At 45.8% G+C, this 11,678-nt stretch overlaps 2 protein-coding genes across 2 annotated transcripts; both read right to left on the bottom strand.

Moving 5' to 3' along the window:
- Positions 1–48: 48 nt before the first annotated feature.
- On the bottom strand, positions 49–3,500 carry LOC128304624 (uncharacterized). Its single transcript, XM_053041830.1, has 3 exons — positions 3,267–3,500; positions 1,226–1,300; positions 49–1,155 (listed from the first exon to the last, which is right to left on the bottom strand). Exons 1-3 carry the CDS (start codon positions 3,370–3,372, stop codon positions 356–358), a joined length of 981 nt encoding a protein of 326 aa, XP_052897790.1. The 5' UTR covers positions 3,373–3,500; the 3' UTR covers positions 49–355.
- Positions 3,501–3,725: 225 nt separating this feature from the next.
- LOC128304620 (embryonic polarity protein dorsal-like) lies at positions 3,726–7,281 on the bottom strand. Its single transcript, XM_053041826.1, has 4 exons — positions 6,831–7,281; positions 6,237–6,671; positions 5,781–6,175; positions 3,726–5,711 (listed from the first exon to the last, which is right to left on the bottom strand). The coding sequence occupies exons 1-4, from the start codon at positions 7,279–7,281 to the stop codon at positions 3,726–3,728; spliced, it is 3,267 nt and encodes a 1,088-aa protein (XP_052897786.1).
- Positions 7,282–11,678: the final 4,397 nt, after the last annotated feature.

Here is an 11,678-nt window from a genome sequence, read left to right as displayed (position 1 = left end):
AACTCCCACAGGACCAAAAGACACGCAAAACACAAGCCAAATAAATCATCGCATAATTTGCTCTTATGTATAACAAAATCTCAACGGATCTTCCTTGTTTTTTTTTTTAGTTTTACTTGCCAATGGTCAGTATTGAACGTCCGCAATAGAAAACTTAACAATCAATTATACAAAATGTCGTCAACACAGCGCAGGTCATTTGATGCTTACGGACTACACGATCTGAAGCGAAAGAATTGTGTTCGGATCAATTACATTAGGCGTTTTGCCGATTGCCATTGGGTCAAAAGGGTAGGGGAATGGTGGGACAAATTAGTCGGGACAGGAGGTGTGTGAGGGGGTTTGGTGCCTTAGCTTAGTTTAAGTCGTTGGTGCTGAGTTTCGTAAAGCTATCGGTCAGGTCCTCGTCGTTGTCGTTTCGATCTGGTAGCGTTTGGCCTTGTTCCTGCTGGGGTTGCTGTTGCTGTGTTGCCAAGAGAGTCTTGAGAGTTTGCTGCTGGTTGGAGGTGGCGGCATTTTGCTGGTAATTACCGGACGTCTGCATGTTTGCCGCATGCTCCAGACGGTTCAGCTCCGTCGTAGAGAGCGTCCCCAGCACGGACCGTATCTCGGACGAGTTGAACGGCTCGAGGTTTGTAAAGTCAAGGTTCATAAAGTTCAAATCGGACCCCATCGAGAGTGGACCCACGTTCGGCAGGCTGTTGTTGGTGGGGATCGTGTTCGTTGTGTTCATGGTTAGCATCGATTCGCCGGTAAGTGGCAGCGAGCCAAAGTTGCCCAAATTGAAGGACTGCTGTTGACTAGGGACGTTTTGGTTCTGTAATGGTACGGGCTGCACCCAACCGTTCGATGGACCGGGCAGGTTGGTTTCGAATATCGGCAGACTGGCGTTCGGTTGCTGCTGCGCTGTGCCGTTACCGAAATTGGTAGCAAAGGTACCGAACAGATTGCCAACGGGGCCGCCCAGCGTGGTGTAGGCGGGTGGGGTAGGTGTGACGTTGCCGGGATCCAGGGGTGAGATCGGACCACCGATGCCTGGGGATGGTGTGAGCGTGGACGGCGATCGATCCGGTCCTGGTGAGGTGCTTTCAGCGGTAAGCATTCCCTGCATCGGTTGCAGTTGATATTGGTTCGATGGGTTGTGGATGGGTGAGTCTGTGGAATTAGAAACGGACATGAGCATAACTAACCAACAGATTAAGCGTTTGCGTGAGTCAATGCTTACCTCCCGGTTCGTCTTTAATTTCCTCTTTTTTCATCTGCGGGAACCCACTCACATTTTGATAGCTATAAATGCCTCCTGTTTACGAAAAAGAAGAGAACAAAATTAATAAAACATTTCCTTGTACATTAAAAACTAAGCAACAGTAAATATCATGCAGAAATGAAATCAATTTTAAATCAATATAAAACAAATACCATGCACCAAAAAGGATTGTTAGAAAAATGATTAGAAAAGGAACACAGAAAAGAATGAAAGAAATAAAACAAACTTAAGCAAAACTATCATTGCCACACGCTTTAGTCTAAAACAGTTAGCTATTGTGAACACCACTCTTAACCGTACCTTAACCGTTGCGGACATCTTACTCCTGCTAACCCTGACCTGCAGTAGGATAACCTGTACATGGATATAAATCTAAACCCGTGCTGGAACATGACACCAAATTGTTTGTTTTTTATCTTACTTTCACACCGCCTTTATTCATCTTTTATAAAGATTAACAATTTGACTTAGTGCGGAGGTTGGTTGACCTGGTTGACAGAGTAAAAACTAGTTTCCATCGCTCTGCGATTTCCGGAGCCATTACCTCCGCGTACGCATTTTACAACCTAGTAGTAGTAATAGTAGTATATTTATTGTATTTGGTTTCCTTTGCGCAATTTGCAAGACTTTTGTTACTTTAGTATTACAACAGCGTACTTACAACGAGTAATAGTATTATTTACCACTGTATCGATTTTTTTTCTCCCCTCTCATCTGCCACAACAGACCAGGGACCAAATGCCAATTTGTTGCGTACTTTCCGTCACACATGTGTGACAGCTCTATTTACTATTTTATGCATAGTTTGCCAAATTTCGCTTGTGACAGCCAACAATTAACAAAAATGAAGAAAACGAAACTCCCTAACTTCACCTTTTCCTGTTATAAAAGTCTGTTTTTCTTTAAATAAATACAGTGAAATTCCTTTAAATGACTCCTAATTCAGTATCTCCTACCAAATTCACTACAAATTAAAAAGAAAACTCACACACGTATCGGTTCTTGTCGGTCTAAGTACATGTTTTTAAGTGTATAAATTCGAGACAGCTTCAAAGTTACTAAAAAAATCTGACTAAAACTTCGTTAACTTCACGGGTTGTAGCTTGTATGTCAAAAAGTGACACACCCTGTAGCGATTTCTGTTAATCCACATACAAAAATTCAACAACTGCCGGATGCAAACATTCCACTTTTCCTGCTCCACTGACTAAATCCATCCTAACAGCAAACAATGTTCGTTATTTCAAAAATGTTCAAACCTGTTGCACGGGCATGCGCCCTAGCAACCACGTTTCTATCGCTAACAAATCTCACAAATAGATGGCAATGCTGGTTTGAATTTCAATATTCTTTAACGCTAACGGGTTTGTTTTGTTACGTTTCGAATGTTAGTTTCCTTCACCGTTTTTTTGTAACCAATTTTGTGTTTGTATTCATTAGTAGTAGGTACCCAAATTTCAAATTCTACAACCACCGGCGACACAAATACCAACAGGACAACAATTAGGAACCAATTTCCGCCCAATACGTTCGGCCAAACATCCGGTTACAACTCGCAAGACTCGCGACCGAGGATGCTGCCCTTTTGCCAAATGTCAAACAACGGTACAACAATGATTGTTTTCTTTTCTTTACTGTGATTAAAATGTGTTCTACATAATGGCCATTGTGGACGGGTTTGGAGCATCTCCAGGCGAGATAGTGAGTATTGGACAGTGCAAGAATAGATGGACAACTTATCGCAATAAGGACGAGATAGACAACGGTTGTGGTACAACAATATGAGGAAATGTAACCAATGAACCCAAACCGGAAGAGATCAAGTGTACAATGAAGAAGCGAACGAGCTGTGCAGTGAATTTCGAACTACAAAATGAAACCCAAACCAATGGAACGAAGAGCCAACAATGCCACAAGAGGGACGCAATACGATTGCCGTGTGTTTGTGCGGGAAATGGAAAAATGGTACTCCAACAGCGGAGTAGGAAGAAAAACTTACGGGGTAAACCGCTCGTCGACGCACTGTGACCGTCAGTGCGGGTAAACTGCGATAGGTTCGGAATATTGCCCGACACCACATTGTCCTGTGGTGACTGGCCCCGCATCGGTTTCGCTACCGGCAAAAAGACATTCGTTGAACTCGCTAGCTTCTGGCGCTTTCTTCGCAGTTCGACTATTGCGTCGATTAGGGGTAGGATTTTGATCAAGCAGTTTGGCGCGTGTGCGTGTGTGTATTGCGGAGGGCGTTAACCGAAAAAAAAAACAATGCGAAAAAAGAGAAAAAATTACATTAGTACAGGTGGTGCGCCGTGGTGATGGTAACTATGGGAAATATGCTGCGATGATCATGTAACGATTATTGCTGCGATCGTTGTTGCTATGATATGCACAAGAAATCATTGCTCTGAAGGAGCTCAGGGCACAAAAGGGGATCAAAAATAAAATGTATCAGCTCCTCTCAAACATCACTATCGGTGACCATTCGTGTGATTTGGCTCTGCTGCTGTTGCTGCTGCTGCTGCAGCTGGTTCTGCTGGTTCTGCGGGTACTGTTGGGAGATGGCGATCAGTGGACTGGGTTCTACCGGGGCATAATAGCAGGAAGTTTCATCGAACTCGCTGAGCGCGGCATTCGGAGCGATCGAGGTATAGAGTGCAAAGTGTTCAGCCTCCGTCAAATCCACGTTCGGGTCCAGCTGTACGCCATAGTTGCCCTCGACTAGATTCTTTATGCTGCGCGCATCAGCGATCGCTACCAGCTCCAGATTACCGTCCTGTATCGGTACATCCAGCTGTAAAGCACTGACCGCTTTACGATCGAGCGGTGGCAGTGACGCCGTACTAGCGCGCTCGTACGAATCGTTGCCCGGTAGCGAAAGGTGCGTTCCACTTCCACCATTGCGCGATTGCATACCACCCGTCGGGCCGTCACCCTTCAGCGGGATGTAGATATAATCCGGATTGGCATCTGACGCTGGTCGCCGGGCACTAACGCTACTCACGCTACGAGCGACCGGTTTTCCTGCCTTTCGTTTGTCGCCCGACGACGAATCGCGCAGCGATCCTTTACGGTGCGGTGACGAACCCTCCGAACTGCTAAAGTCCACCGTCAGACTTGGTTCTTTCGAGGTGCCGGATGCGTTCTTGCGATTGAGCGTATTGGTGCTGGCCGTTAGATCCGATTTGCTCTTCTTACGCGAGAACAACTTCGAGAAAAAGCCCGGCTTTTTGTTGCTGTTCTTGGGCAGCGTGCTGAAGTCTCCCGGTCCCGTACCCCCAGCACTCGAAGAACCCTTCGAGGGTGAGCTGGGCGGTGTGGGAGGTAGCTTCTTATTGAGCGGACTGTCGGGCGATTTCATGATGATGATCTGATCGGACTGGGGACGAGGTGCCAAACTACGCATCGAACCCTTGCGGATGATCGTATTCAAAAGCACCTCATCGTTGGCATCCAGTGCGTTGTTTTCCTTGTTCTGAACACTCGGTTTGGCACGCTTCGGTGGCAATGGTGGTAGCTTTTCCATTTCTTGCGATTCACGCTTCAGCGAGGTTACGTCGATCGTGGGCACGTGGAGCGGTTCCACCGCATCGTACACACCCGCATCCAGCTTCGCATGCTCCGGTCTCGGAGGAATCGGCGGACCAAGCGTAATCGAGAGCGGATTCTTGAAGGCCCGTTGAAGACTAGTGTAAGTGGCAGCATCATCAAATACCTCGTCGATGTCCATCGGTTGACCACCGGGTGATCCGAGCTGGACGGGAACTGTTTGTTCAAGAGTTTTCAACTCCTGCTCCAATATCAAATTCTCGCGGCGCAACTGATGATCGGTGTAGATCTCGTCCAGCTCAGCCACCTGCTCCAACAGCTCCTTCAGAGTCTGATCATCGTCCGGTACAGCAGCAGAACCAGTAGCAGCAGCATTAGCAACAGGTGCAACGAGTACATTCGCGTTTGCGTCCGTGTTGCCATCGGGCAGATCGAACGAATTGGACTGATAAACGTTGTTGTTAGTGTCACCGATGATCATCTGATTGTCATCGCCTGAGGAACCGCCATCGCCGATAGTGTTGCCATTGTTGGCTGTCACGTTGAATTCGTTTCGTTGTATCCATTCGGTCGTTTTCTGGTCGCTGGTTACCGTTTCTGCGACGAACGGCTTATCCTCAACGATCGGAGTGTCGAGTACGATCACTTCCTCGGTACGCAAAGAAGGACCATTAGTGGGCTTAACAACGGCTGTCTGTTGTTCCAGGGCCGATCTGTTGGAGCCCTCGAGCAAGATGCGCTTGAAGAGCAGATTCTCAGGAGAATCGGCGTTGGGATTTTTCATGAGCTCACGATGCAATGCGGAAAATCGACGCCTACCTGTGTCTAGTGGTATGAACTGGAAATCTCGAGCCTCAGAGTACGTGTTGTCCGATGGTCGCTCTAGCTGCACGTAAACCTACGATACGACACGAAGAGAATATAAAATTCTTCGCATATATCTACATTTCCTAGACATTAGACTTACCCGTGCAGGATCACTGATATCAATCGCTTTGTACGGTGGTGTCCGGAAGCTAATGGCCACTTGCTTGTGTACGTCGGTGTGCGAAAACTCTGCATAGTTCTCCCACACCGTAATATTGCCCTTCTTCTCGAAGAACCGCACCTTGATGTCTTCCTTGACAACTTTCTCACAGAGCAGAATGATCTCCTTGCCACCGGATACCGGCGCACAACAGTCGCTCAACCGGCAGATAATCAGATCGGACATCGCCTTCTTATCGTAGATAATATCCGACACAACCGGCGTGAGCGGCTCCGTGAAGCGTCCACGCTGTTGACCTTCAAGAAACACCTGGAAGCACAGCCGGACAGCGTTGAGGTCGATCGAGCCGGGTTCCTTGGCGTGGCCAAATCCAGCTGCAAGAAAACAGATACCTTTAGCGTTGGAGACACGGGAAGAAGCACTTGTGCTACTCACTTCTGTACGGATCGACCCGAATTTCTTGGCGCAAACGAAGTGCCTCCTCGACGTCCTTCTTTTTAACGCACTGTATCCCCAGATTGTTGAACGTGTAGCTCATGGTGGTACTGTTGATCTCAACCGTACAAACGCCCTTCTTGCAGCCCTCCTTACCGACGAGATTGTGCGGATGCGGCTTATGCTCGGGGCCTTCCTTGGTGACGCAGGACACCACAACAACCGCACGTCCCCGATAACCGTGCACCTGTATGCTGGGGAACGTTTTGTGTTCGGTCGTGGTACTGACGCCGGGAATCGAACCGGCCGATCGTCCTTCGCACTCATAGCGAAACCGCAGCGCCTTCGGATGCGGCTGCTCCGTGATCTCCACGTACGGTCGTTGAGTTGCTACTGGTGGCATTTCTTGGCGTATATCTTCACCGATTACGTGAACTGTAGAGTAAACGGAAGGTATGGAACAGTTAACATAAGTTTAAGAAGTATTCACAAGCAGACATCATAAGGTTAAGTTTGACCGGAACACCAATAGCGCGAACGGGCATACGCAAGGTTTTTGGAGAAGATCTTGTCTATCTACAGTACAATCATTACCTTCCGGTTGGAATGCGGGAGATGGTATTTGGATTGGTATTGGTGATGGTTTTGGTGGAGATAATGGTTGTTTGGTTGGCAATTCTGGCTGTTTTGTCGCTACCGGTGGTGATGTGACGGTAATAATTGGGGAGGGAACTTTACTAGCGTCCAGAGCACCACCACCGTCGCCAGTAACGGAGGAGGCGGACACAGCACGGTTAACAACTATCTCAGGAGTATTGTGTACGATCACGTTGTACAAACCCGCGATCGGGGATCGTTGCAGATGGTCGAGTTTGTGAAAGAGATTGAGATGCTCGTAGTCGGACGATGACGTGGAAGTGTCCGAAGATGCAGACGAGTTGTAGCGACGCTCGGTGTCACCATCGGTATCGACCGTATAGGGAGTGTAGGAACGAGTGGCACCGGTAGCCGAATAGGGATCGTATCGACGCACCGGAAAGGACATTCTTGGTTAGTATTCGGGCTTGCAGATGTCTAAACTGAAGGCAGATTGGGATGGTTGTGGAAAAATCGAACGCGTTACTGACGATTTAAGAAGCAACCTAATTCTGGGCAGTGTATACATTCGATTAGTTACACATTTAATTATAGGTTTACGAGGTCAAGACGCTGATGTGAGAATGTTAGTACGCAGGATTAGCGTTAACAAATCAAAAGCTGCGATCAGCACCGATCGGTTCAATATGATCGAGTTTGTTTAATTTTGTACGATGATTTCAAATGTGTGATTTTTTCATACTGCTGTTGATCATCTCTCGTGCTGCCAGTTGCCAAAATCTGTATCCGCATGTAACATGTTGAGCGTCAGAAAGAGCCCAGAGAGTAACTCGACTTCTCGACAACAGGATAAATTATCAGAAAAACCCTATTGCAACTCTGCATCACTCTCTTTTTTCATCACAGATTCTTATTCCTTTTCCGTGCTTTTCGCGTGTGTGAGAGATCTTTTCTTAATCTCTCGTCTGGCCGAGAACGATACAACATTGCCGTGCGGTACCAACCGCCAACACGGCACGGCAGTGCCTGATTGAAACTGCGGACTAATGGAGAAATCTATTTTTAAACATTTTCATCGCGCTATCGAGAGCCACTGAGTCGTGCGAGACGTTAGCGGTCTGCATCAAGGCGGCACACACGCTAAACTGCCGGGAGTTGCAGCTTCATGTTACGGAAAATTGGACGTTCCCGGGGAGATAGATACACAATTTTACATCTGTGCACCTCACTGGGTTAAATTATTTTTAAGAAATTCGCCCGCTAAGGTCGCGCCTAGCGCTGCTGGAAAGCGTAGACTGATCACACGAAATGGTCTTCCATCGGGAATGGAGTTGTACCGATGGGGAATGGTTTGAAAAGGAGATTTGACTGTTTTTCTTAAATAAATATTGCATTGACTTTTCGCACGGTTAGTTACAAAGATAGCACAGCGAGTGGGAAGAAAGAGAAGAATGTTGCGATTTTTGGCACAGCACAGTGTCAAGAGTTATCTAAGGTCCATATACTTGAGAGCACAAAACTAGCGGCGGCAAAAGGTCACTTTAACACACTGGCGATTAAAATTGATAAAGGAAGTGTTTAGAGCGTAGGCACAGACACAGATCACAGCACAGAAAATGAGTTTTAAAGCAAATTTAATAACCGAACCTCCAATGATCACGAACCGTAATGTCACACCGACGTTGGTTCACGTACGACTTGCGTGTACTTGCGTGCGGCGAAAACTGGTACCGCTGGGAAAATGGGATACGGAAAATTTTCCACCACACGCTCTCGATTTCTCTCCCGATCGGTGTAGGGATAGGTCACTAGAGACTCTCGCTGTCTCCGTCGGCGATCGACATCGACTAGTGACTCTCTCTCGCTCCCAGCGGACCTTACGTTCTCTTGTGCAGATTGACTGATCTCTGGGATCTCTGTGGTCGGAAAATTGACACTAACTTTCTGTGTTAGTGGTGGTGTGCGTTTGGTAGAGGAAAATGGACTCAAGGAAGAAAAAAAGGGAAAAACTCCAACACATTCAGCGAAAACACAACCTGAAGCAACGTGATCTCGCGTGAGGGCATTTAGAAAGGTGCAGAGGTCATAAAATAATTTGTTAACGAGACGGATGTACGTCAGCTTTGCAGCGTGATCCACGAAGAATTTATGTATAACGTTGCTTAAATTAATGAAATGAATAAGAGATTGAACTCAAAAAAGTTTGTGTCAACTTGCAATTACGCCATCTTTACCAGAACACAAGACACATGACTCTCCCTGTCGTACGCGATCGATGGCGGATAGGGGACGCAGATGGTTTGAGGACGATGATTATCAAAATTTTCACCGCACGTTCGCACGAGAGCGCAAACGAACATGAAACACGTGCGTTCGTCGTTGCGCTTGCGGACGATGGCGGTGATCGGGCAACATAAAAATAAATTCATGACATGACAATGATCATCATCCTTCCACGATTTTCCCGTGCCAGGCTGCGCGAAGAGTTGGCGTACGGTTCCGAGTGCCGGCAGTTTAAAAAACACAGATGGATTCGTGTATTTTTTTTTTGTTTCGTTGCGTTTTTGTTTGCCAATTCTACGACCCAACGGTCAGCGGGTGTTGATGTATTTAGTGAGGTCTTTTTCGTTTTCCCTCTCGGATCTGGATCACTGGTGACAGTAATGCTGCGTAGCGGTTCTGAAAACTGTTTCGTTTTCATTTTTCATGTCATCGAATTTTGGGTGACAGGTGCTGCTGCTACGAGAGAGTGTGCCATCGTGCGCTTCCGTCGCGCGATGTGACGCAATGGGCGGCGTGATCATGCAAGTAAGACGCCGACACCAACAAAACGATCCTGTCCGGCGCAATATGGTGGCGACTCGCGGCCCACTGATAGACACAGACAGTGAACCGGTGTGTGTGTTTTTAGGTTTCCAAGAATTGTGGCTAAGGGTTATGTGTTTTTTTTTATTGCAGCTTAACCGCGATGAGTCAGTGGCGTGAACAGATCACATAAAATAAAAACATTATATCAGACACTAGAGTGAAGCTGTTCGACAAGCTGTTAGGGATTAAATAAAAACTTAAACCCATGCAAATCCTGTTGCCCCGCGATAATGAGCGGCGCGACGCATTTCACCCAACTCTCTTCAGCACTCGAAAGATGTCCATTAGATCAGGCACAAAATTATCCCAATGACTAATAGCACCCACAAACACCGAGCGGTAGCAATTTATTTGGCGCTCTTATGTGCGCGCCTGCGACATTGAAAGCGACCACTATTTCCAACTGCAGACTAAAGGATTGATTGCTATCGTAAAGGTTTAGTCATCTAGGTTTAGCCACACAGCGCCGGCCAGCGGGAGACATAATAAATCAATGTGCACGAAATAATTACACCACTGTCACAACAAACTTCTGCTGAAAGGGTTTTTTTTTTCCTTTTCGTCCCGAATGTGTTATCTTTGTTTGTAGAATAAAAACAAATTAGAATTGGTTCCAAAAGCTAGAACAAATTATGTCTCAACCGAATACTTTTTATTCTCTAGCCGTCTAGCCAGGTTGCATTGCAGCGTTTCAATTAGGCGCATCCGATACGGTATTGCGCGGGTGACAAAATTGCAATCGTCTAGCCGAAATGCATTTTTCACCGCGTACCACGTGGTAGACAGGAGCGACTCGGTCAAGGTTACCCCGTGCGATATGGTGTTCTTGCTTGTTCGTGCATTTCTTTGTGTGTGTTTGTATGGCAATTATATAATTAAATCAGCGATACTTACTAATATCATCCAACAGATCACTTTCTCCTAAAATTCCCTCTATTGGTAGAAATGCAACATCTGCAAAGAGTAAAAGAAACGAAAGCAATGTTATTATTACAGTGTGCATGGTAAAGAAAAAAGCAATCCTTTAAATTAGTGTTTGTGTGGTGATAAAGAGAGGAAAATGCTCTGTTTATAAACATGCAGTCAAGTGTCAACGGAAAGAAAATATTCAAGCACTGAAACTGCGGTGCCCCTGCCCCCCCACCATGGTCGGTAATGATCCACTTCGTAGAAAGTGTGGAATGTTAGGAATTTTCCTTCCGTTCCCACCGCACTTCACATTGCTCCTTTCCCAACAATGCGTCCACGGTAGTGTTGTTATCGATTGGATTGCAAGTGGTTGTGAAAGTTGAGGTTTGTTGGAGACCGCAAAAATGGAAAAAAGGACCACCGACGGACAGGAAAAAAAAGCGGCAGGAAATGGGTGTGAAAATGGTGGCGAGGAAAAAGAAAAATTCTACCACAAATTTCCACTGGGTGGGTCTGAGGGGGTGGGTCTAATCAACGAATGTCCCCTGTACGCGGACCTCCCGTTTACGAGCCACAAGTTCTGGGTCATCGCGTAGAGTTCGAGGGTTGGTAATGAGTTCCATTCTCACTATGCGACTAACATTTACAGTGTACGATGTATGGTTAGTCATATTTATTTTGCACATTCCGAAGGGGATTTTTTTTCATTTGTTTAAACTATGCCTAATTGATCATGCTGATTTGGTTCCAAGTAATGTATTTTATTTCAATTTTGTTATTATATATTTTTAACGAATATATAATATTTTTAGTTATTTTTTTAGGAATAACTTATTCAATATTAGTTTTGTTTTAAATTTTTGAATAAGCATATTTTTTTTGTTAATAAAAAATAACTAATCAGAATTAACAATTTTCATTGTATTTTTCTAATATTTGAATTAATAATAAGTTATGAAATAATAATAAATATTTTAAGTATTATTCTATCGATATTTTCCATTAAGTTTATTCGTATCAGTGTGCGTACGATCAGTATCGGGTGGATTGATGGTTGAACACATCCGT

This window comes from Anopheles moucheti, chromosome 3, assembly GCF_943734755.1.
Source record: "Anopheles moucheti chromosome 3, idAnoMoucSN_F20_07, whole genome shotgun sequence".
NCBI classification, from domain to species: domain Eukaryota; kingdom Metazoa; phylum Arthropoda; class Insecta; order Diptera; family Culicidae; genus Anopheles; species Anopheles moucheti.
The sequence above is the reverse complement of the archived record's forward strand: the minus strand, read 5'-3'. Positions and strand labels throughout refer to the sequence as shown.

Bases quoted from the DNA above. Each gene is read 5' to 3' on its own strand.
- LOC128304624 (XM_053041830.1), bottom strand. From the start codon at position 3,372: ATGCGGGGCCAGTCACCACAGGACAATGTGGTGTCGGGCAATATTCCG. The intron at 1,301-3,266 runs GTAAGTTTTTCT...TTTCGTAAACAG, and splicing joins GTCGACGAGCGGTTTACCCC to GAGGCATTTATAGCTATCAA. The intron at 1,156-1,225 runs GTAAGCATTGAC...CTAATTCCACAG, and splicing joins AATTAAAGACGAACCGGGAG to ACTCACCCATCCACAACCCA.
- LOC128304620 (XM_053041826.1), bottom strand. From the start codon at position 7,281: ATGTCCTTTCCGGTGCGTCGATACGATCCCTATTCGGCTACCGGTGCC. The intron at 6,176-6,236 runs GTGAGTAGCACA...GTTTTCTTGCAG, and splicing joins TCGGGTCGATCCGTACAGAA to CTGGATTTGGCCACGCCAAG. The intron at 5,712-5,780 runs GTAAGTCTAATG...GTCGTATCGTAG, and splicing joins ATATCAGTGATCCTGCACGG to GTTTACGTGCAGCTAGAGCG.